A 27432-nucleotide genomic window follows, 5' to 3' on the forward strand; every position below is an offset into this window, starting at 1 on the left:
TATTTTTTGAAAGCATATATATATATATATATATATATATATAATGTTACAGTAATTAAAACATGCTTATAAAGGAAAGTAGAAAATACGAGTTTGAGGTGTGTCTACTAGATCCTATGTCATATTTTAGTGGGTCCAAATTTTGAGAATGATTCCATTAAGCAAATCATAATAAGTCCAGGCATCCTTCAAAATTTCCAAAGGATTATGAAGAAGTCTTGGGTAATACTCTAGACATTTTATAATCCCTAGAATTATCTTGAGTTTGTTTTGGTCTTATTGTGTTTGCTATATAGTTCATCCAATTAATACCCTTATGCTCAATGAATTATGATGTTTTAATTATCTCTTAAGTGGGGTAATCATCACTTGATATCTCACTTATGAATTATATGGGTGAAGGCCCTTGGGGGCAACTTGACTTAATTAAGGAATTTAGCTACTTTGATTTTGAAGAATGACTTGTAGTGTTTTGAAAGGTTTTAAGTTAATTGTAAATTATTTTCTAAACCTCATTAGACAAATTTGGATTAAGCCTAGTTCACTACTAAGCCCTTAAAATTTAATGGGTAGATTTGTAATTTTAAGGAAAAAGATTTTTTAATATTTATATTCTTAATCATTCTCATGAATTATAAATCATTTTAAAACTATTAATTGGGGGCTTCAAATCATTGAGTTATGATCTTCCAAAATCAAACCCCTCTCCTTAATATCTCCTTATTTAAATACTCTTCCAAATTTCATTAATTTTAAGAAATTACAAATTTATCCTTTATAAGACCAAAATAAAATTGGTTTCTACCACTTACCCCTTATATATTCTATTCATCAAAACATATCAATTAAAATCATTTGTTGCCCATTTAGTCTTTTGATTAAGCCTAAATATTAATTAAGCCTTAAATTCCAAAATTACCCTTTTGCCCCTAATGCCTTAATACCCTATAATTCATTAAATTAGACTCAAATGACTTCAAGGTTTTATATTACCTCAGTCATGTGTTAATTAAAACATCAGCAGAGAAAATGTGATTTTCCTGAATTTATTTAATTTTGTAATTATTTATAATGCGAAAATAGGTATTTTCAATGAAAATTTAATAACTCAATCAAAATCAAACCTTTATCCTTAAGAAAATTATTGGAGCTTCACCTTGGTCAGAGAACCACTTGGACCAATTTTCATGATTTTTAAAGGTTTAATTTAATTATTATAATTATTTGTTTTTTTAGCATTAATTAAATATAAAATGATATTTAAGTGGAAAATTAAGTTTTATATTTTTATTAAATCTCTCTAAGTCCATGGAACCCAAATAAACAAATCTCATATTTTTGTGGCTTATATTTTAATTATTGGAATTATTTTAGTGAAAAATTAAAGAAAATTCATTTTTAAACCTTTAAAATTAATATTGACTTAGAAAATTAAGAAAATTTTTTTAATTGGTCCCAAGTGACCAGGAAGCCAAATGTGACATTTTAGTGTGTTTTTATCATTTTACAATTTCTTATGATTTTTAATTAATTTTTAATTATTTAAATGCTCAAAAATAGCTTAAAAATGAAAAAAAAATTATTTTAATTCAAATTTTATTTTTTTTATGTTCCTCTGGTCATAAGGAGCTCCCAAAACTAATTTTGTAATTTTTTGAGTTGTATTTTACTTATTAGAATTATTTTAATGCCAAAAATGTGATTTCATTTAATTAATCCGTTTTAATGGTCAAATTAACTCCAATTGACTTGCGATTTTTATGGTGAGCTCCCCTAATATTAAGTTACAAAGTGGAATAGTTTTTATATCATTTACATTTATAATTACTCCAAATTAATTTTATTTTCATTTTTAGTGTTGGTGACAATTAGGTTTATTTTGAATGAATTAAATCAAGTTTATATTTTTTCTATGATCCTTTGTCCACAGTGAAGCCACCAAAACAAAGTTTATATTTTTATAATGAGTATTTTAATTCTTATGATTTTTATACCAAAACAGGGGCCATTAACTTAAAAATTAAATATCTCTAGTTAGAGATACCCCATGACCTTGGAAAAATCAAGGGAGATGCCTAACAACAGAGACATCAAAAGCCCCATGGTCCATCAAAAGCCCCATGGTCCCATGCTGGTCCCATGCCATGATGAAATATCTATGCAAATGGAGAATCAAAATAGGAAAAATACTATTTAATTAAATAAAATAAATATGCATCAAATGGACATGAAAATATTTTCACATTGTTCTCCCAGTTCATTGAGCAAGAGAGTATTTTTATTTTGTTTTTGTGATTTTTTTACACAAAGTTATGGATTTTTGAAGTTCTGGCTATTTAAATAAATAAGAAATTCCTTATTTCCCTACTTAAACTAGTCAGCACCACCTCATCCCCGTTCGCTCCGAACCGCACACGTGTTCGCTTCTGGTTGGGCGCCGCCAGCTGAGTCAGCCCGCCTTTTCGAACCGTCCGTTCATCCGACGCAATCAGAACCCTCCATTTGATAAACACATAATCCAACGGTTGTGGTTCATCGTCCCCAAAGCCCCTAGCTCAAGAACCGTCGAACTTCAAACCCTAATACCTCTCTCGATACTTAACCAAATGAAGTGAGATTTGAGCCTATCGGCTCATCTTGATGAGACGCACACATTCATATGGTTAATCAAACCATAAATCAACTCTATAATCATGAAGAATTAAATGAAGCTCGGTTTAGGGTTAGTGTTCAATACCTTGGTCTAAGAGGGGAAGCCTCGATTGAATGCTTTTGGAAGCTTCGTGGGGGTCAAAAGAGCCTAGGAATTGAGCCTCGAGCAGTGGTGAATTGCCTAGACCCAATTTCAACCAAGGTCAATTTGGGGTGCTGATCAAAGTTCACCTTAGGTTACTCTAGTGATGGGGCTTATATGGGGGATCTTCCTCTCTCACTGTGGGGATGGTGTGGGTGAAATTAATTTGAATTTGGTTGAGGATTTGAGGATGTCCTATTTCGACCTTGAGATTGAGCTCCAAAATTGAGCTCGAACTGTGGGTTTGAGTGGCTAAGGATGGTTGGGTTGAACTTAAGAGGTCTTGAGGAAGCTTTGGAAGCAATTTGACAGAGTCTCCCTAAGAAATTTTAAGCTCTCCTCGTTTGGCCATTGGCCATGGAGTTTAGTTTTTCCATGAACGATGGGTTTAAATAGAGGGGAAAAGAGAGGTCATCAGGGGTGCTTGGTGGGTGCTTTAGGTTGCTTATGTGGATTCCAACAAGGTGAAAAAATCCAATTGGTATGAGACAGCTTGGATGGGTTTAATTTTGAGTTTTAGCCTAGGTGGAGCACTTAGGGGTAGCTTTTTCGGCAGCCTAGGTGGCTGGCCGACCGGGCTCAGGTCACCATATGACTTAGGGAGGTCAGGGCTTGGGTTTGGTGAAGTCAATTAGGGTTGAACATGTGTAAAGGTGTTGAATTAAAATAGTATGTGAGAAGGGTCATTTTGGGTAAATTTGATTTGGGTTGGGTTCACCCACCAAGGTTGGCTTGGGTGCTGAGGGAAATCAGATGGCTCAACTTAATCATTGGTAAGGTCCTTATCCAAAGAGATTTGGCTGAGCATGGGTTAGAGTGATTCATGGGAAGGGTTAAAAAAAATCTTAAGGATGTTTGAAAGTGTCTTGGCCTCTTGCCACTAATAGTATGGTGATGTGGAATGGCTCTCATGTCTCACCTATGGCTTGAGAGTGGCTTCATGGCTTGTCCTTGGCTTGGTCAACTTTCATGAGTAGGGATTTTTGAATTTATAAAATATTTTGGTGGAGTTTAGCATGATTATTGATTTGGAATTATTTGATTTTGAATTTAGGACTTTATGAATGATTTCAATCAAATGGATGATGAAGAGAAAGAATTGTCATGTGGGCTTTGGATTTGGGCTTTTGAAATTAAATGTGGTGGGCTTGGGCTTTTGAAATTAAAATTAAACTTGGGTTAAAATTTTGAGCTAATTGAATGTTGAGTTTGGTGTAAGAATACTTCATGAAGGTTTTGGAAGAATTTCAAGTGATTTTGAATTGAATTAGGGGGCTAATTTAGTGGATTTAGGCATATGGTCAAAATTGGGGCTTATTAATTTGGATAAAATTGAAATTGCAATTGGGTCAAATTGAGCTTAAATATTGTTTAGATTATGATTGGGGATGCTGAATTTTGATTTGGAATTGAAATCAGGCAAGATTGGGGTCAATTGGGCCAAAAGTAGGGTTAATTTGGGGACATTTGAGCCTTTAAAGGCAAATTGAGGCTTTTGGTCAAATTAGGTCAAATTAATGATGTGTGATGGTTAAAAATTGAAATTGATAATATTTGGGATGATTTTGGAATTTTTGGAATGTTTTGGTCATGAGAGACATTTTGGTAATTTTGGCAAATTTTGGAGGTATTTTGGGAATTTTGTAAGCAATTTTTGGGGGTATTTTGGGAATTTGGTAATTTTTGTGAATTTTGGTCAATTTAGGTAGTGGTGGGGGGTTTGAGATGGTTTTTGGGCAAATTTGGGTATTTTGGGATTTTTGGCAAAACTTAGGATTGTAGGGGTATTTTGGTAATTTGGTGATTTTGAGCCAAAATGTGCCAACAAGCCAGGAAGTCATACCAAACCAATAGGAGCCATGTGAGGACTCATTTTGGATGCTCAATATGCTGGCTCTAACCCTCTTAGCCAAAAACTAGGGGTATATGTTTATTTATAGAGCTCTCCAAAAGGAGTCAGAAGACCAACCTAAGGGGTCATAGGGTTTAAGGTATGTGAAAAAGTGTAGTGTGTGCAAGTTAGCCCCACCAGAACCAGACCACCCAAGTTTAGTCCTAAGGTCTGACCATCCTATGGGGGACTCCCCTTGAGCTCCTCCATATTGACCCCACCTATTAAGTGCTAGAGGCTATAACCAACATGTGGAACTTCAAGTTGAGTAAAAAAGAATTTGGAATTTCTAATGGTGAGGGTTCCTTTTCTAGTCCTCTAGGAATAGTCAAAAGGAAAGTCCTATGGCTAGACCCTAGGCTACTGAAGAGGAAAAAGCTAGACCTAAAAAAAAAATGAGGTCAATATTGTCAAACCAACAATAAGTCTCGATTAAAATCAAAAGTAGTTTAAAAATAAAGATAAAAACTTAGCTCAAATTCTCCACCAAACTCTTGAAGTTCCTTTGAATCTCTTCTATCTTGCAACACTCTTAACTCTCACAATAAAACTAAAAACAAAAAGGATAAAGTAAATTTGTGGTGCCCGAAAAATCTCTCCAAAAGTTTCTCCGCGAACTATTTCAAGAACTTCTCAGGACTCCCCCTATTTTTCTCTAAAATTCCTTCTTTTATAATTTTCCAAGAGGTGCCTTGGTATCTCTTCAAAATCTGTCCTAATTCGATGTATTTTTTAAGGGATTCCTCCTTTCACGAGCCTTTTAACCGTATTTTTGTTTCTAATGGTCATAACCACTCTCTTTAACCAATAAGTGTCTCAAATGTCCCTTCAAAATTCGACAAAATGAATTAACTTGTCAAATAACTGCCTCTGCAGCTTAAGCGTGGGGCCTCTGGCGCTTAGGTGCGGCCTTCTTTGTTTCACCGACGCTTAAACGCCGGATCTAACACTTAGGCGCCAAAACACTTTTGCTCCATTTTTGCATTTTTGCTCCAAATTTGATCTTTTTTCACATCTTTTAGCATTTTTCACCTTTTTAATTATACCTAAAAGAAAAACACACACATACCTTCCATTAAAGCGCAATATCTCAAAAATATGTGTAAAAATGTGTCTAAAACACTATATATTTTAGGTGTATCCGCTAACGCATCGACATTGAGCCCCACCAAAGACTAGCACACCCGAGCCAGGCATGGGTGCGCAAGCCCACAAAATTTGATTTGGAAGCTTTCTTTTTTTCATATTGTGATGCTCTAGACCTCAACCAAAAGTGAGGTCAACAGAGAGACACTCTTTATAGTTGGAGGTAGTTCCCTTATGCCCCTAGCTATTAAAATAATTTTTGGAATGAGGAGAGACACTCTTAGATAGTTGGAGGTAGTTCCCTTATGTTTCTAGGGAGTCCTGTGAGTGTTCTAAGCTTCTCTTAGGGTTTTCCTTAGGAGGAACTTTTAGGGCGTTTTTCGTAGAGGGTTTTGGACAGATTGAGTATTTGTATGAGAGGAGATCTTGGTGTGAGAGCAATAGAAGGTTACTCAAGTTTGAGGGTTGTAGTTTTTTTTCTTACATTATTTGTTTTTTATCTTAATAAATATATTCATGTGTTCTCATTTCATGCACAATATCTAACTGTATTTCATGCATATGTGATTATGTTTAGTGTTGAATCATTGTTTTCTCTGAGTGTGTCTCTAGACATTTCTTGTGCATGCATGATTCATGTGAATGTCTTAACTTTTAAAATGTCATTTACTTGGTTTGACCAATTAGAGTGTTAAAAATATTTGTGATCTAGAACTTCTAATTGTTGCCCAAAAGAACAAATAGGTTAACCACAAACCCATGGTTGAATAGACTTATTGTCGTTAACAGATTGTAACTTGATAGGGACGTGAGGATTCCAGAGAAACATTACATGGTTAAACCCCACTTAATTTTCATAAGATTTTTTATGGTTCTTATAATCCAAACATAGGCTAAGAAGGACTTGACTCTAATTGTCCATAACTACAAGGGGATGTCGTAGGGAGACTTCAAGGATTCACAAATGCTTGGTCACAAAAGTATGAGCTCATCACCATTGATACTCCAAAATCCTTTGTTCTGTTTTTCTAGTTTAGGTTTTAGAAAACTTTCCTTTTCTGTAAAGCAAATTATTCAAGCTAGGCTTAAGGTTTAACAAACTATTTCTTCACAAATTAAAAGGTTTGCTTGTTTCCTCTCAGGATCAATACACAATTTTTTTTATATTATACTTGATCGATGCACATACTTGCGTGGTTGACTGACTTGCTTCATAACAATTTTGAGCATAACTCCTTCAACTTGCCTTATATGTCTTCATTTAGATCAATGAAGATGTCTTTCAACTAACTAGCTCTTGGTGGAGGCACTAAATTTATTTTGATCAGAGGAACCTCCCTTACCTCTTTCTGGATGAGGCCTAAGAATTAGCGTCTTTTGAATGAGATCTTAAAGGAGTCCTATTTTCAGTCCTACTTTTTAGTTATTTCTCCCTCCTCAACGGACTACTCTTCTTTTGCACTTTCCCTTCTCTAAACACCTTATCCTTTCTCTTGTAGAGGGATTTAGTCAGCAACGCCTCTATCAAAACCTTTACCTTTACCCTAAGAAAATATCTCATCCTGGGATATTAAAGGACAACACCCTTGAACCGAAGGAGGAATATTTTTTCATTTCTTTATTTGAGGAGTCTGCAACCTCTACAAAATGTCTTATACCTTCAACAGAGGGTTAACCTTCAATAAAATTACATAACTACTGAGAGTAATAATTTTAAAAGCCTAATTATTATTTTTTTTCTTGACTGGTAATGGCATTTGCTTGGGTGTCCAATGATCACGTTACGATCTAATTTTAAATCAAATGATAAATATTCCCTACAAAATAAAGGTTGTAATAGAAAAAAAAATAGTATTCTTATTGATATAGGGAAGTTTTCAAAATCCTCTTATCGACACTTATAAATCCATATATGCTTTAACATCTAAATCAAATAAAAAGTGGGAATTACAAGGCTCATCAGCTCATGACCACTCTATAGGAAAAAACCATCCCCAAGCCAAGAAAATTCTTGTCCTTACTTAGGGGTTAAGAAAACTAATCCTTCTTGGAGAGGTAATACCCCCTAGGAGAAGGATAGTCTAAGCTTGGAGGTAGAGGGGAAAAAAACTACTCACTTTATGAGAATAATGACCCTTCAAAGAGAAAAAGTCAAAACTCAATTACAGTAGCTTTCCACTTTGCCCAATTATGAGTCGGAATGCAAGCCTAAATTGATTTGGAGCATATTTCAAGAACATGTTGAATATTTATATGCCATCCCATGATCCAACTCCTGAGAAATACTAGAATCTCGCTGAGTATAATACATCTTGCTACTTATGTCAAACTATTTAAAACATAAATTTAAATTTGATTTGACTATGGTTTGAACCCCATATTATTGTTTCAAACCTTATTTGAATATATTTCAAATTAAGCTTTAAAAATCTATTTTGAATAGAATGATCAACTTTTAGGTTCAAAATATAAGTCTATACTAAATTTAAATAAGGTTTAAATCTATAATAAGAGATGCAAATATTGGTTAAATCATGAATGTAAAATAGATTCAAACATAATTTAAAGGCCATATTTTCTGCTCAAATGTAGTTGAGATATAATTTGAACTTTTATTTAATATCTTCTTATGTATATAGATTTTTTAAACTATTTTGAAGTTTATTTTCAAGTAAGGTTCTAAGTTCAGCGCTATTATTCAAACATAGCTATCAAACTTATATCTGATTGCGGGAGACAATAACTATTTTGAAGTTTATTTTCAAGTAAGGTTCTAATAAGTTCAGCGTTATTATTCAAACATAGCTATCAAACTTATATCTTATTGCGGGAGACCAAGCAGAGCTTTTAATGTTGGAAGGGATGATGTTTGTGTTTACCTAAATCATAGTGGAAGACTGCAATGATAATAGTTAGCCTTGTAGGCCGTAGTGAACAACTACATCAATGTCAATTGGGCGTCAAGGTCGTAGTTGGTGTTACATAAGTTGGTGGATGTATCCATTCTTACAGATTTACTTATTTACACCAGAGACATCATTTGTTAGTATACGACATAAGAAGAAAAATTTGGGAGTTCAGAGAAAGTCATTGTATTGTGAATACTACGGTTATAAGCAATTGTCGTTGGGAGTTATCATCAGATCTTCAATATGACATTTTGGGGGTACATCGTTGTACATTGCTCATGGTAATTCGTTACATTGTGTTTGAGGTACTTCGATACACTGTGTTCGTGGTACATTGTTATTTCGTGTTGGGCGTCATTCATTGCGCTATGTTCAAGTACTTTATTACATCACAACTTTCATCAATTGTAAAGAGCAAGGGGCAACCGACAACGATCAACGACAGTCAACGGGTGTTGGTTAATGGCGGTCGGCAGGTACGGAGGTCGGAAGTTATCACAGAGTTTTTAGTCAAGTAAAAAACCGCAATTTAGCCCTTCTCCTCCCCTTTTCAAGTGAAGAGAGGGGTTCTGTTCATAAGATACAAGGGAGGTGCATTTTGGTCCTTTAGTGAATACCTATTGTAACCACTTGATCGAACGATTTACATTGAGTCCTTTTGATCATATGATATTTTGATTATCAGAGGGCCTTAATGATCTCATAATTGAGTGATATTGGGCTTGCTAGATTCCTTTTGTCGAGGCATTCAATTTGACTATGTGTACATCAAATTTGCAGTTTATTTGACATTCCAACTAACTACCCAAAAGTTTCAAATGTGGTTCAATGACTTGATTCAGGCTTAATTGGGCTCAATTAGACCAATTTTGGTATAATTGTGTTCACTCGTCGAACCAATCAGTTTAATTAATATTAACCAAATGATTTTTATTTAAAATTTTTTTCATGTTTCATGATAAATGACTCAGAGATTCATCTTAAAAGATAAAATTGGATAAAAATGTTGCTGAGGCAAGCAATTGTCTAGCTGTGCGATCGTTCACGTTACATGGCATCCAATTTACGAAAAATATGATACACGTATTTTGCTGCGCGCACAAAAAAGAAGAAGAAAAAAAAGGAAAAAAAGAATAAAAAAAAGGACGTGCACGCCTATATCGTACGTAATATTTCCTCCCGATTTGCAGGGACCCCAGGGAAGAAATTTGGAGCAAGGAGCAAATGCGCCAGCGCGAATGATATGGCTTCCCTGACAAGAAGTGTTGCATCTTTGTCTGGCCTCCTCGTCCTCCTCATCTTCTTCACCATCTACATCTCCACCGCCGACCTTGGCTCTCGGCACTTCTCCCTCCCCCTCCTCCCAATCCACTCCTCCATTCTCTGCGCCTCAGCGCCCTGCGATGCCACCGCGGCCTTAGGCGGCACCTATGAACGCCGAATGCCTCCACTCCACGTCTACATGTACGATCTTCCCCGCCGATTCAATTTCGCCATGATGGATCACCGACCTGACACGGATCCCCCACCCGCTACAGGCAAGGATATCCCTCCGTGGCCGCCCAGCGCGGGGATCAAAAAGCAGCACAGCGTGGAGTATTGGATGACCGCGTCTCTGCTCATTGGCGATGATAAGTCTGCCGCGGAGGAGAGTGAGGTGGTTAGGGTTCGCGATGGGGAGGTGGCGGACGTGTTCTTCGTCCCTTTTTTCTCCTCACTTAGCTTTAATTCTCACGGGCGCAACATGACCGATCCAGACACCGAGATCGATCGGAAGCTCCAGGTACTTCCTATCTTTTTCTAGTATCTCTGTCGGCCTTAGTTTTTCTTGATGTATTATCTGGATTATAGCGGGCGTTTATAGGCCGAAATGGGGGAGGAAAGATTAGCATGGTTGTTAGGTGAGATTCTGGATCTTGTTGCCTTTTGATGTATTTTATGGAGAATGCACTTACAGATTATCAAGAGTCTAGCGATAATTCGGCTAGTAGGGTCTAGTATCTGCCCTGAACTATGAATCCATATATGCCTTTAACAATGCTTACCTTTTTTTATTGATCTCAGAATTGTTGCCAATAAGTCCCAGGATTACCAAACTGTTTTAACTCATATAAATTCTTCTACTAATATTTGTGTTTAACAAATGATTCTAAGTGTATTTTACTTTTTCGAAGAGGTTATTTGGCTGCAGGTATTTTGAGTGTAATGTAGTTCAAATGCAGAGGTTTTATTTTTTTTTATTTTTCGTTGAGAGTGAAAAAAATACAAAGCATTCCTCTAACGGGTTTTGAATACCTCAAAATGTTCATTCTTTATGAGTTAGGAATTCTCCAAATTCAGTCAAATTTATCATTCCTTGCAACCTCATCATGCTTGCAAACCTGCTTTCACCCCACTCATGAAGCTGCCATCCCCTTGTTGACCCTACATCCTCATGACTTCAATGCCTTTTTGTACTCAAGAACTCGTAGATGTAAACTTGTGGACTTGACCTCCAGCTCTCCTCTCTCCCTTCCAATTTCCCCATGGACCCCATTCCCATAGTGTTGTCACTCCCTTTGACATCGATGCTACATTGGCCTCATAAGGGCACCTTATGCCTTGAATCGTTATAAAAAATTTTATAAGAATCTGCAGCAATGTATTAATACAAAATAGTAGATTTATTTTACTTCCAGCCATATACCAAAAATTAATTTCGTAAATTTGTTTTACAATCAACCAAACAATCCTGATTATTCCAAACACGTTGTATTTGACAAACATTGCATTTAAGAATTCTAAATACTTGCAAGTTGTGACCAAACAACTCCTACATTTTTTTTGGATACTTCATCGGAAGTACATTTGCCCTATATTGTTGGCTCTAATAGATTGTTTTTTCTCTAAGGCATGGTTAGATGAATTTTATGATTGATGTTCGATATCATGCACAAATGCCTTGAAACTTACTTTAATATATATATATATATATGGATTTAAATGAGGTGAGCTTGAGAGAGCCCAGGGCTTTTTGTGTTTGGCTTGTGTTTTTTTTTTTTTTTCGTCTTAGATGGATTGGTCACATTAAACGTCGACCATCTGATGATCCGATTAGGAGAGTAGATGTTTTAGATTCGACTTATGTTAAGAAAGTCAGAGGTAGACCTAGGAAAACTTGGGCTTAATGTATAAAAAAATGTTCTTAATTTATTAGAACTAAATGAAAATATGACACTATATAGGACATAATGGAAAAAAAGGATTCATGTTGGGAACCCCACGTAGTGGGATTAAGGCTTTGTTGTTGTTGTTGTTGTGTTTGGCTCGTGTTAAAATGACTCATGGATAACCTATTTGTGTTCAACTCGATTAAAACTTGTTTGTTTGAATTAATCTCGTGTTCGATTTGAATTTAACCCTAGTTCCTCATGAGAATAAAGAATGCAATTAATTAAACTACTACTATTAAATTAAAAAAAAGTTAATTATTTTTAATGAGCACGGTTTAGATGCTTTACCCGTACCGTTAAAAATTTTTCCATTGAAAAACCTTATGTTTTGCCTTCAAAAAACATCATCACACCTAACTTCTCGTCCTTCCGCGATGTGAAACTAAATTTGTGAGATTACGCAGCATAGTCCCAATCATTCCTACTTATCTTCCTTCTCCCAGTGGGGAGCTACTTGCCTCTACTGTTATTTCAAGGATATTTACATGCATACCACCCAAATTCTATTTATTTGCATACCTAATACTTAAACTTATATTCTTATTATTATATCACCCAAATAATTTATAAAAATAATAAAATTTTACATTTTTTAAATATGTATAAAAATTAATATAAAAAGAAAATAAAGAAGTAATATTATTTAATTATTTCAATCCAAAATGAGCAGAGCATAAACGAGCAAACTTTTCTTCATGTTTGACTTGTTTATAAATCGAGCTAAAAAAATTATTCGTATTTAGCTCGCTTGCTTAACGAATGAATCAAAGGAGGGCTATTTAACGAGCCGAACACAAGCTGTTTGAGAACAACGTGCATTTTTGGCAGCCATATATATGTATATGCACACACACGTGCGCGTGCGCGCACATACACATATATGTACTTATGTGTGTGTGAGTGTGTGCGCACGCACACATACACACACACACACACATACATTCATATATACGTTTCTATGTGTGTATGTATGTATGTATGTATATTACACACACATACATTCATATATACGTTTCTATGTGTTTATGTATGTATGTATATGTATTTATTAATTTAAAAAACCCATTAAATATAATTCTTTCAATAAGGCCTTTAAAAAAAAAAAAAAAAAAACTAATTAAGTATACTATTTTGATATTAGTTCTATATTCTTATGCCTACAAAAGAAATTGAGATGAGAAGTTAAATCATGAGATTTTATTTAAGAAATCAACACTGCAATAAAATTATATATGAGGCATTTATGTCCTATAATGTCAACTCTAATGATTGTTTTAATTTTTGTCATTATTTGATAAATTTCATGAAATTCTTCACGATGTTAGAAAGCATACCCAAATTACTTGAACCCCATGTTAAGTTTATATTTTTTTCCAACCATTATTCCTTGAGTTTCAAAGGTTTTTTGAGATAAGAGGCGGTTTTATTCCTTGAGTTTCAAAGGTTTTTTGAGATAAGATGCGTCCTTGAATCGCTGTTGTGTTGCCATGATGTTAGAAAAGAGATTTTTTGGCTGTTAAATGACAATCATTTTCAATTAATTTTTTTACAGGAAAATAGTTTTTTTTTTCCTTAAAAAATTGACACATGCGAAAACTTGATTTATTAATTAAATATAATTTGGCAAATTTGTTGGTGGGTGTTAACAAAGCAAGCATTTTTGAGGTATTGTCTTTGTGGTACTTACCAATGGTGAGAACTAGGTTGAAGGGCCTTTAACATGGTGCATGACATTGCCAACTTGGTCTTTATTGATGACTTTGTTATGGCGGCACACACTTTGATATGTTTTTTGGTGATAATGGGAGGGTTTTATTGTTTATTGTTGTACTGGAATTATTGACATTGGGTTTACACCAGGGTTATTAGGGTCGAAAATGATCTAATTTCTAGTTGTGCCAAGGGCAGCTCAAAATCGGATTTAAGGATCTAGAGTTGGATCTAAATTGGATTGTGGCTCAATCCAATTTGATTTTGCGCCATCTTGAATTGAATTGGATGTTTGAAATCAAGTTTTAAAAGCTCAAAACTTAATTATAAATACAGTTTTTAATTTAAGATTAGAATTTAATGATAATATACTTAAAAAACTTGTTGATGGGATTTTAAAAATAATTTAAAAACATCTGAGGCCTCCTTTTACATAATTTAGAATATATTTCTCAATCTACAATACATTATATTTCTATGTAAAACCATTCCACAAATCATTTACAAATTGCTTCCTTCATTCCTTTTATGTAAACTTAAGACTTATGTATTCTAATTTTAGCTTCTTATTTGAAGCTTACCCTTCTGAATGTTATCAGAAAGCCTGTAAATTAACATACTTGAAAAAATTTCATTTAAATTTTTAAACAAGTTAATCATATAAATATTAAGATATTAGTTTCAAAAAATTGAGATGATAAATTGAGTTATGCAATGTCATTTAAGATATTAAATCTCTATTAAATTTATCAGAAAGCCAAAGCTCCAACTACTCCATTAAGCATAGAATATCCTCACCAGTATGATGTTTGTCGATAGCATAAAATAAGTATAGCTCATAAAGATTTTGTTTCATGATTTCCATTTTTTATGTAACAACATCAGCATTATAAATTTTTGGGTAATGGTAAATGATGCTAAATGTTCTTATCAAAGATTTTGAAATGCGTGCAAGAGGAATAGAGTCAAACAATTAGACCAATATCTTTCTAATTAAACTTTCATGATGTTAGTCATATTAGAAAGAAAAACAATTTAAACATTCATTTCTTGTCCAAAGTATTTTTATTATTAAAAATAAATTTGAAAGAATCCTATTTGTTGTTGGGTAACTTGCATCTAAAAAATTTTTTGTGATATGATGAAGCAAAATAAGTAACTTAATTTTATTAAAACTAATATCACCAAGAATCTACTTCAAGGACAACTATCTCTCAACTAATTTCATTATTTTAGCCTTTTTTTTCCAACATCAAAAGCTTTCATGCACTCTTTTTTTAATAGTAAATATATAAATTTTGCAATAATAATGCGAAATGAATATATCTGTGATAGGGTTGGTGTAGCTTGAGTGACGGACAAAATTAGAGAGAGTCATCTTAGATGGTTGGCACATTAAACATTGACTATCTGATGATCCGATTAGAAGAGTAGATGTTTTAGATTCTGTTTATGGTAAGATAGGCAGAGGTAGACCTAGGAAGATTTGGGCATATTGTATAAAAAATTATCTTAATTTATTAGAATTAAACGAAAATATGACACTAAATAGGACACAATGGAGAAAAAAGGATTCATGTAGCCGACCCCACTTAGTGGGATAAAGGTTTTGTTGTTGTTGTATTGATTTTATTAAAGTATTAATTATAAGGGCTCGACTTTTATCGAGGGATATTTATGTGCAATAATCATCTTAGCGATTATATTTTAATGCTACAATGATCATAATTACTAAGAAATATAAAGGGAAATTAATTCATTCTGCTTAATGGCCTCAACAATTTGATCAAAAAGCTATTATGTCTTTCCCTTATCCTCTGCTTATTAGTTTTAAAATGCTTGCTCATCTAACAATTGTAAGTTTTTTATTTTGCAAGTGACTTAGCAAAATAATTACATCTTCATTTCTCAATAGATTTTTCTTTTTCCATTCAAGGAAATTTTATTAAAATGCTGCCAAACTTCTAAAATGTCTTCCTCCTTTTTTTTCTTTGTACAAGTCTTTCCCCCACTCTTCCATTCAAAATATTTGCATTGTTAGGCGGAGGTTGACTTGAACAATTGTTAAATTGATGTTGGAAATGGGTAGATATTGTTTCTATGAGGAATTATTTCCTTCAAGTTGATAGAGGGAACAACAATTTAAAGAAGTTTGAAAACTCTGGATCGAATTGTAGCCACACAAGGATATGCCAGTGGCAATGTAGGATGTGTTGTGATCATTGCAATCAACATTTGAGGAGAGGCAGTCCCTTGACATAGGTGATGGTGAAGCTGACTACATCACTTGAAACTTTATGCGAAAACGTGATGATTGTATGACTAGGACAGCGTGATCTTGATCGAGCCAAGCTTGTGTAGTTAGTCAAGCTTATGAGGACCTTAGTTTGTTTGATTCAGGCATTTTTGAACTTTGTTCATTGTTCTAGAGTTCGGCTAACAATTGCTCATGCCAACTTGGTGTTATTTAGGATTAATCTAGTAAAACAAACTGAAATTAAATTCTGTTTCAATCCATTTTTGCCCAACTTGAGGTTTGCACTTCCTGTAAAATTTAATATCTGATTAGATGGGAAATTTTTTTTATCCTAAAAAACATGAACTTGTAACTTGTAAGCTCCTAAATAAGAATTATTGTTCTTTCCTATGCAAATATTTATGAGAAAAAAAAGACCTAAATTTTTTTTTCTCCAAGTTTATACTTTAGAACTCTTAATGTTTTCTGTAGAAAAAAAAAAAAAAAACAATAGATAAAACTCAAGAAATTTTATTGTTCTTTCTTTGTACCAGAGGTGAAGTATATATGCATCTTCAAGGGACTTAACAAAACAAGAATAAATCAAGTAATAGAGAAAAAATAAGGGGCAACGATTTTATAGAGGAGCATATAGATTGCATTTCAAGTGCTATAGAGAAATTGATCCAATCGTACAAGGCCTTGGCTCATATGCTTCATGTTTTTTATTGTGATTTGAAAGTAAGCGGGCCCCCCCATCACAAAAGTGGAGAGAGAGAGAAATGCAATGCTCTCCTTTAAGCAGGATGTTAAAGATTTAATGTTCCAAGTTTACCTACAATATATTTTTTTTGTTGGGTTGTAGAGCTTTTTAGTGCATATGTCGGCTAGTTGATTACTTATAAACACATTTGAAATGCAAATCAGAGCACATTCCAGTTTCCCTTTTATGAAGTGCCTATCAACCTCAACATGCTAGGTATGATCATGTTATATTTGATTGTATGTAATATTGAGGACAAATTTATCATTACATTATATTTTTATAGGATTTTAAACTTGATTTTTAAATCTTCTAACATAATTTGGATTTATAGAAGCTCTCAATCATATAAGCAATGGCTTTGAACTCAACTTTAACACTTAATTTTAAATGCACAAATTATTTTTTGTTTTTCCAAGTTACAAGATTTTTTTAGGTTCTCTGTATTTTTTTTTATCCCGATCTTAATTTAAAATAACTGAGAATTCTATATTGGACAACATAGAAGCATAATTTAGTTCACCTTGTGCATAAATTGACGGACTACACTTCTCGCAAATTTATTAGGATGAGTGTGCAATTAGTTCATCCTTCATTAAGGTTCAGTTTCTATCCTGATTTTGTTGAATTTTTACACAACTTGCACTTTGTCATCTTGATTTTTTTAAGTTCATAGCATATCTTTGTTGAGAAAGAAATATCATTTGTTAGATTGAGCTACTAATATTTTTGAGAAGTATTAATTTTTTTTAGTTCTTTGATTTTGAATTCTTCAGGGATCCTTTTCTTGAGAGCTTTTTTCTCGTAATTAACTTCCCTTGTAATAATCCTATGATCAATGTAAACAATAAGAATTGAGATTTTACTATCAGTAGAGTTCTTTATGAAGAGAGTATAATCTCTTTGATTTTGTTTTCATCCATCTCCTTACATAGCATTTATAAATCTGTCAAACTAAGCTCTTGGTGATTGTTTGTCTGTATAAGACCTTTTTCAATATGAATATTTGATTCTTTTTGAAGAGGCTATTGAACCTTGGTGGTGGATTTATATAGGCGTCTTCGATGTTCCCATAAAAAAAACATTTTTTTTTATAATATTGTTGTATAAGTCACACATAATTTGCCGCTCTAGATATCAAATTGTCAATAATGTTCATTTTTGGAGCAACAACTAAGGCTTTTTTTATAGTAAATCCTTATGATTAAGTATACACTTTTACTACTAATCTTAGTTTGTACCTTTCCAAGCCTCATATGTTTTGCATTTGATTGTGAAGATTTATACGCATTCTATTATTTTTTTTCTTTTGGTAATTCAACGATCCTCCATTTATAATTTTTTTAAGACATTCATCTCAAATTTAATGGTTTCCTTCATGTTTCATTTTCTAGTACCTCAAATAGAATGTGGAATGAAAATGAAATTGGTGTTGATGTTTGTTAGAAATGTTTTATGAGGGAGAAAATTTATGAAGTTTTGCTATAAGTAGGACTGTTAATGATCTGAATTTGAGCTGAGCTGGGGCCAACACGAATGAATTGAGTGAGACCAAAAATCGGCTGGTGGCTTGTTATTTTCGATTTTGAGCTAGCTCAGCTCGAAATTGAATCAACCTTTGCTCGTTTCGAAGTTGAATCAAGCTCGATCTGGCTCAAAATCAAAATGTACTGGCTCAAATTATGTTATTTGGAAAACTATCTGTACCTTTCCTTTTATTAATATACTCGCCTTTGGGCTTTCTAATATATATGTATGTATGTATGTATATATATATATATATATATATGCAAAAATACTTTGAGCTGATCTCGAGCCAATTTGAGCCGATTTGTGTATGGCTCAAAACCAGCTCGAAAGAAATTCAATGCATGGTTTCAGCTCATAGCTTGGCTTGTTTATTTCGAAAAGATGTTGATCTGAGCCAAAATTTGAATCGATTTTTGAGTGATTAACGATCTTCGCGTTAAATTCACTGCTCTTGACTATGAGATAGGATATAAATAAATAATAGTGGGCTGATCATTACCTAATAACATTTCGGAGTCTTGGACTTGTTAGCGATCCTATTTGGGCTTGTTTCTTCTTGTATAGTTTTGAAGATTTATTATTGGTACAATTTTTGTCTTTATATAAAATTTTGAGTTTCAATATTTTCATGGTGAAAAATATCATCAAAGTTATTTTCAAGTTGAACTTCTCCTCTTGAAGAGGAGTTTAAGTTAAGAAAGTTGAGTTTCATTAAAATATCATCTATTGAAGTGAGATTTTTCTTTTTTATTGGTGGATGATAACACTTATATCTCTTTTGTGTGACAAAATATCCGATAAATACAAATTTGAGAGCTCTCAGATTAAGTTTTCTTCTGTGTTGTTTATGGATATGAACAATATCAATGCATCCAAAAATATTAATAGGGGTCTTTGAGAAGATTTTTGTTGGAAATAACTTTACCAAATAATTTAGGGATTTTTTGAATCAATTATTCTTGAGATTATTCTAATGATTAAATGGATAAATATTAGAATATTTGCTCTTCAATATTACCTTTGTATTTGATTATAGAGGAAAGTTCTAGTCATCTTCAATAGGTGGCATTTTTTTCTGTCACTTGATTTTATTGGGGAGTGTCAAGACATGAAGATTGATGTATAAAATTATTTTTTTGAAAGCAGGGGTAGACCTAGGAAGACTTGGGCTTATTGTATAAAAAATATCTTAATTTGTTAGAACTAAATGAAAATATGACACTAAATAGGACGCAATGGAGAAAAAGGATTCATGTAGCCGATCCCACGTAGTGGGATTAAGGCTTTGTTGTTGTTGTTGTATTTGTAAAGAAGATAATGTGTGATTAACATAATCACGTACATTATTAGTCTGAAAAAGCAATTGATGTGAGGATTGATTTTATTCTATATTATCACTACGAATCTAAAGTTATAGTGCTAACATCAATTTTTTTTTTAATTTAATGTACTCGTGTCATTCAAGTGCAATCATCAATAAACTTAACAAAACATGTGGCTCTAGAGATATTAGAGATTTTTAGAATGAATCAAAATAAAAGGACTAGATAATATATAGTTACTTTCAAAAGAAGGAACACAATAATGTTTAGGAAATTTGTAAGTTTCATAATGGAACTAATGATTGTATTTATGAAAATAAAGGAAGCATAAACCAAGGACTTCTAGAATAAGGATTCTCTAATCTTTAATAGTATGTCTAAATGATGCTAGTGGTATGAGAGATGAACGAGCATGACAACTAACCATGATTCTAAAAAATGTATAACTCATTGTTTTCTTTAGCCTTTTCAACTGTGTTCCCCATAGCAAGATCCTGAGAAACACAATGATTAAGAAAAAAGATGACCTTTCAGTTATGATCTATGGTAAAATTTTGGATAGACAAAAGTTTAACAACAATGAATTTAACATGTTATACATCACAAAGGGTTAAGTTAAGAGAATTGAGATTTCTTCCTATTTTGCAACAATTGTTAAGAATTCATCTGTAAGTTTTTATTTTTATATTGTTAGAACATAGTTTATAAGTTTAAAATATATTGACAAGGTTTTTCATGTGGTTAATGTCCTCTGAATCTAGGATACATGAGTAAAAAAAACTGTTAGAGCTATTAAATATGTAAGAATTAGAAACTGTATCATTCTGAGCGAAAGAGCAAAATCTTGATAGGTTCTCTAGGAATTAAGAAAATTCTTTAATTTGCCAATTTTTTTTTAATTGTGTTCTGCTGACTCTACTAGATACACGTATCCTTTTTTTATTTTTGTATTTATTTACTCCATAGGTCTTGGAGTTTCATAAAATTTTCAGCATTTATTTTTGATATGTCATTTCATTTTGCCATAATTGCATTTGAGATTGCATTTCAAAGAAGGCTTTTATTTTTCTTTTGGAGAAGGTTCTGTGATAGAAAGTCTCTTCATGGGATTCTTAAATTTTCATGGTAGACATTTCAATAATCAGATCATTGATCATCACTGTTCTTATTTCTCTTTAGCCCTCACGAGAGAGAATTCTCCATTCAAATAAGAGAGATTTTCTTTGCTTAAGATTTGGATTTGAATCTGGTCAAATTTATTAATGAGTTTTGTCAGAAACTTAAAAATATTCTCTTACTCTCTAAATTATCTGAGGATCATCGCATTCTCAAATCATGATATATTGAAATCTTAGTAGCAGTTTAACTCAAATCAGCAAACCTTCACGACATTAAAGTATTCAATGATATAAATGTTATCTTATTTGATAGTGGTGAGTTTTGTCTTGATTTTAGAGATGAGTGCAACATCATTCACTTTTGGGCATATTTGTTTAATTTTATCTCAAATCTCTTTCGCGATGGAGAGGGATATAAAATACTCATTGATCTTGGATTGCATGATATTCCACAACCATGTCATAGTTATGGACTTAATTTCTTCCCAAAATGGAAACTCTGAGTCTTTGGTCTCCGAAGGAAGATCCATAAGGGGTTAGATTTTTCCCTTTCATTTCAGAAAGATCATGATTTTAGAGCACTTGGTATAATTTTTTTTGTTCAAATAATGAAATGTTTGAAATCTCTAAATCTCACTGTTAGTATGATTTTTACCATTAATCATGGTCGACTCCTTTAAAGGGAAGTAAAAAAACTAGACACAATGAATGGAGAATTTGAGAAGAGAAATGAATATGGAAGTGAAAACCCTAACATTAGAGAAAAAGAACAAAAGTTGGAAGAAAAATCTTAACTCACTCGATACCATATAAAAATAAATCAATGGAGAATACTCTCAAAAATTATTTTATTGCACTTTCATTTTTTCAGAGCAGAGGTGTATATATCTTGAAGTGGCATTAAAAATAAGAATAAGTCAAAAGAGGGGGAAAAAATAAGAATTGGCCGACGATCCTATCTAGAAGCACAGGGTTTGCAATCTTTGCAATCCAAAGAGTGTAGAGATACAAGCACAGGGTTTGCAATCCAAAGAAGTGTAGAGAAATTGATACAACGGTGAAAGGGCTTGATCCATGTGCTTTTAAGTTTTTTGCTATGAGTGGAGAGTGAGTGGGCCCCATCACGTAAGAGAGAGAGATTGAACATTTTCTGTTTTGCATTTTCTTAATCATTTATATCTATACTTTGTAAAAGAAATAGTCTTAGATTTTCTTTCCTATTGCCAAATAGCTATCATAGCCCTTAATGTTAAACTTAATCCCATCCAAATTTTTCTTACCTCAATTTTCTTTTAAGCCTTTGTAATGAAATTGTAAATTATATTCCTCATTTGTAGAGGAAAAAGAACGCCTCACTCTCATCTCATTGTCTCTTTTCCCATCTCCAAATAAAACTCTCGCTGGTGTATTTGAAGTAATGAATATAATTCATTAAAAATAATACAAGGGTAAGTGTCATAGTAATTTTTGATGTGTTTGAACATTTTTATAAGCGCTTCTGTAATGCTAAAATGTCTCCGTGTCCCCGACTCTGTCATCAATCACATTGTTAATTTATTATCAAGCTCCATACACGCTTCACCTTGCATCTATAAATTGTAATGCACCAAAGATTATCTCTAGTTTTATTGTTTTAGTAAATAAACTGATCAAAGATTGTCTTATGCACTATTCTTGATTTCACTCGTGAAGGCACTTGTGCTACTAATATAAAAAATGCAATTCCTTTTATAAATAAGTTATGAAATCATAATTACTGATATTGATGTCTGTGTATGTTGCTAATTGTCTAATAATTGGTTTATGATGCCAACAATTCATAAATACTAGGGTTGGCTGTTCTTTTTGATATTTTGGAAAACTAGGTGAAATACTAGGGTTGGCTGTTCTTTTTGATATTTTGGAAAACTAGGTGAATTTTCCTTTCTCTGTTTTGCAATAACTTTCCTCCAGGTTTATGGGTACGTTAGAGATTATATTAGGAAGAGCATAGATGAATAAATTTTAAATCACCACGAAAAGAATGCAATCATAAATATTTGATGCAGTGTGACAAATAATATGGAAAGCACCAGATAAGGTTCAGCAATTTCTTAATTCATGGTTTAAGCTACTCCTTATGTTTTGTGCTGAATTTTATTTGATGACTGTCAGGATAAATTGGACCAGAAATTGTCATAATATTTTGGTTTAATCTTTTTTCTCAGGAACTGTTATGTTTTTGCTACGTTACTCTGATTTCTGTTACTCGTGGCAGGCTGACTTGCTTGACATTCTGGGTAAGTCGCAGTACTGGCAGCGGTCGGCTGGTCGAGATCATGTTTTCCCCATGCAACACCCAAATGCATTTAGATTTCTCCGTGATCAATTAAACGCATCCATTCTTGTGGTTGCTGATTTTGGGCGGTATCCAAAAAGTTTGTCCAGCCTAAGCAAAGATGTTGTGGCTCCATATGTTCATGTTGTAGAATCGTATGTGGATGATGATTCTTCTGATCCTTTTGAATTACGTCCCACACTTCTGTTCTTCCGGGGTAGAACTGTAAGGAAAGATGTGAGTGCAATACTTTTCCTTCATTTCATTGTTCTACTAAACATCATGCATGTATTTAAATGGAACTTTTTGGCGTTCTATTTTTGCAGGAAGGAGTTGTACGCCAAAAGCTGGCCAAGGTTTTAGCGGGGTACGGTGATGTGCATTATGAAGATAGCTTTGCTACTGGAGAGGGCATTAAAGCTGTGAGTCTTTTTATTGAGCTTGTAACTCCCCGTTGCCTCATTTTGGTTTATGATCAGTGAAGTTCCAATAGATAACATTTTTGTGGTTTGTTTTTTTTTTCTTACTTAAGATATCAATGCTACTATCTAAATCATGAACCTTTTCAGTAGTGTACAAAATTATTGAATCAGAGCTACATAGACTGTAGGAATGGTTTGGACTGGTTATATACAATTATTGTTATCTACGTCAATTATAAACAAAAGAAGTCATGGATTTTTTCTGCTTTGCATTAGTACAACCATGCAATCATTTAGTTGTGTATCGGTTCTGCAGTCATTTTTTATTTTCCCGTGTTAAGCACTCCTATTTTCAGGACATCAGGTTGAAGTAAACACACAAACCCGGTAATCACGTGGAAGTAAACACACATGCATACACTCGCATCAGTTTATTCAGACATGTACATGTCTTCCTTTTCTGTAAAACAAAAGATTTATCATCATTAAAAAAACCAGAAAGCATGTTTTGATTTGTTTTTCTTGCACAAAACATTCTTCTGTCTGTCCGGAGAATTCTTTCCTTTTTGGCATCGCAGCAGATATCATGAAACCCTCTCTTTTCTATTCTTCACTCATCAATTCAACTTTATTTTCTTGTTATGAGAAGATCTGTGTTGTAATTTACAAATTCACATAACTTATAAGCGCTTATATTTTTCTTAAATAATGCATATTTTGTTGTCAAGCTATTTCAAAATGCTCAAACTGAACTTCATACACTTTTTTGGCACTCCAGTCCACGCTCGGCATGCGGTCATCGAAGTTTTGTTTGCACCCTGCAGGCGACACACCCTCCTCATGCCGTTTGTTTGATGCTATTGTCAGTCATTGTGTGCCTGTGATTATCAGTGACCACATTGAACTTCCCTTTGAGACTGACCTTGACTACACAGAATTCTCCTTTTTCTTCTCAGTCGATGAGGCTCTACAGCCTGGTTACTTGGTTTCCCAGCTTAGAGCAGTGTCCAAGGATAGATGGCTTGAGTTGTGGAAGAAGTTAAAGCTTGTTTCCCACCACTATGAATTTCATTATCCTCCGAAGAGAGATGATGCTGTTAACATGCTGTGGCGGCAGGTACGTCAAAAACTCCCTACAGCCAAACTTGCTGAGCATCGGAGTCGACGACTGAAGATACCAGACTGGTGGAAGTGATGGTGGATAGTGCTGATAATTTTGATTTTCTATGTTGGTGATAATGAGCATGATGACAATGTTTGCGTTACAATCTTATTCTTAGGTCTCACAGAGTTTTTGATGGTTTAGATTTGTTGTGTACATAGTGGTTGCAAGACCTTTTCTGCTGCTACCATCATTGAGTGAATTTGTGACAACATGAGATTGTTTCGAGCAGAGTATTTATCCCCAATTGTAACTTTACAATTTTTGAACATTTTTTTTCTTCATAGTAAAGCTTTGATCTTAGCTATCTTTATGCTTCATGTATAATATCGAACATGAGTTATTGGTGATGTCTATCTGATGAATGCATGGGCTTTGAAATTAACTTTAATATTGCAGGTAAGTCGGATTTATTTTTGACTTGAATTGAGCTCGAATCAAAAAATTATGAACCAACTAACAAGGCAATTTCAACTTATATGGAAAAATAATCGAGTTGTAAATGAATTTCATCAAGTCAGATTGAGGTTGAGCAGATATGTATGGCCCACATTAATTAATTGGTTTAACTCTAGTGTGAGCCACTGTTAATGATGATGCCTGAAGATTTGCCACATGGCATGGTAATCCCCTCACCTGAGGGAGGATTGATGGGCTTTAATGTGTTTCATGTTGTCATTGTGCCATATCACGTGTCATTATGCCCATTGTATGATTGCTGACATGCTGTAGCTTTGGCGTCATCCACCAATGGTCAGGTCTTTGCCATGTAGTTCATTTTGAGTTGGTTTCATGTTGAGAAATGAGTCGTACTTGGGCCGGAAAGGGTTGTCTATAAAACTTGAGCGGTATTATGGGAATCGAGTAGCTTGGACTTGATATTAGTAGATGATTCCACCTTTCATAATTTTGAATTGAGCCCATCACCAGTGCAATAATGTAACATCTAGTATTGAAATCTAGATCTAAAACCTAGGTGTGGCGAGTAATTGTCAAAGATTAGAGCTCCAAATTTAGTTTCTTAATTCAATTTATAACATTGACCATCTAGCAATCTAGAGTAGAGTCCCAACTAGCTTCTGTGTGTGGCGAGTAATTGTCAAAGATTAGAGCTCCAAAGTTAGTTTCTTAATTCAATTCATAACATTGACCATCTAGCAATCTGACCTAGAGTAGAGTCCCAACTAGCTTCTGTATGACTTTGAAGATCCTTTATTCATAAGTCGTCATGTATACAATGTCTCCTTGTCATGTCTGACAAACCTTTTGAAGGCCCAACTATCATTCAACCGTCTGCCTATGTCATGTCTGACAAACCTTTTGAAGGCCCAACTATTGAAGGCCCAACTATCATTCAACCATCTGCCTAACACATAATTCTCTCTCAGTGTGACACATATTTCAAGACATCGATCTAACTAAAGTCTTAAACATATATCATTTATTGTGTCTAAGCATCAAGAGATGGGAATCCTATATCTCATACTTTTAAGACAGTCACCCATGGCTTCTTCAACAAAGTGTGCTTTACCTCAACCACCCTAATGCCAACATATATCACTATTTTCTTTCTTAATGAAACTTTTGGGAGATCATTTTTAGGGCACGAAATCTTTGCGTCTAAATATTAAGAGGCAAGAATCTCTTATCCCATACTTTTAAGACAATCACCTATGACAACATCGACCAAGTTGGCTTTACCTCAACCTCCCTAATGCCAACAGATACCACCCATCTCTTTCCTGAATGAAAATTTTGGGAGATCAATGTCAAGGGCTGAGCATTGTCTCATTGCACTGTGAATAGTGTCAATGAAGCCAAGACATGCATTAGTTTTTGAATTTTTATTTATCTTTCTCTACTTGCTTCTCTTTGTATACACAGAGACTTTTTAAATGTAGTTGTGGCATTACATGGACTTATTCACTAAGGAGCCTCACTCTCTTCTACTTCTATGGCCCCATCAACAGAGCTCCCTGATGTCCAGTCCGACCACACCTCCCAATGGGTTTTCTTTGCACTTGTTTTCCCTCACCTCATGACCATAATGAACAATGCTCAAGTTTTGTCTTCATGATCCCCCATCTATAAGCATGCGAACTGATTCTCGCCACTCTCTACCTCTTTTCCTCTTAACAATTACTCATAGTATGCCTCATTAAAGTCACTTTCTTTCCTTAAATTGGATGTATCTCAGGCCAACTGCATGATCATCACCGCCCACCTCTTTCCTTTGCTCACCAAGGAATGTATCTAGGCTGCTGACTAATTTTTGCCATTCACATATAAAGAGAAGAAAAATGAGAAGAATTGATGTGGGCTAGGGGAATTTACATGAAAGATTTTATTATATATATTTTTTATGAACTTTCAAAAAAACAGCCTTAAATCTATTCTATTGTAGGGATAATGAGGTAAAAATTATTAAAGGACCATAATAAAAAGGTATACAAAAAAAAAAAAAAAAAACTTTTCTTCACATCATGACAAAAGACATAAGAAGAATACATTGTGGCCAACGATATAACACTATTATATGAAATGTAATACAATTACTAAAATATAATAACATGAAAACAGAAGCTAACTTCTTCAGATTCATGCATTCTTGTATTACATAAATATTTTTTTCCCATAATCAGTCCTACTAAAAATATTATTGTGCCAATAATATTTGTGGAAGCTCTAGAGGTGGAGGTAGTTCTACAACTTTTGAATTTTTAGAAGGTTGAATAATAGGATTAATTGATTACTAACTTCAAATAGTGTTGGAACCTGAAGTCAGGAGTGCATCTTTTTTTCTTAGACATCTTTGACAACCCAAACTCCAAAAAACTCTAGCTAATAAGATTTGGAGTAATGCAGTGATCAACTTGTGTAACTTGGTCTTCTAGAGGATTAACTTGAGGAATTATTTAAGGAGAAATGTTTGGGGGGTCATTCATGCGCAACCTTAAGAT

The 27432-nt window shown here is 33.7% G+C and overlaps 1 protein-coding gene across 1 annotated transcript; it reads left to right on the forward strand.

Annotated features, from left to right (window-relative positions):
* Positions 1–9809: 9809 nt before the first annotated feature.
* Positions 9810–24779, forward strand: LOC110031168 (probable arabinosyltransferase ARAD1). The gene is made up of 4 exons (XM_020734247.1): positions 9810–10463; positions 22829–23125; positions 23215–23310; positions 24089–24779. Exons 1-4 carry the CDS (start codon positions 9924–9926, stop codon positions 24503–24505), a joined length of 1350 nt encoding a protein of 449 aa, XP_020589906.1. The 5' UTR covers positions 9810–9923; the 3' UTR covers positions 24506–24779.
* The last annotated feature ends 2653 nt before the right edge of the window (positions 24780–27432 follow it).

Source organism: Phalaenopsis equestris, unplaced genomic scaffold (assembly GCF_001263595.1).
Source record: "Phalaenopsis equestris unplaced genomic scaffold, ASM126359v1 Scaffold000781, whole genome shotgun sequence".
Lineage (NCBI taxonomy): Eukaryota > Viridiplantae > Streptophyta > Magnoliopsida > Asparagales > Orchidaceae > Phalaenopsis > Phalaenopsis equestris.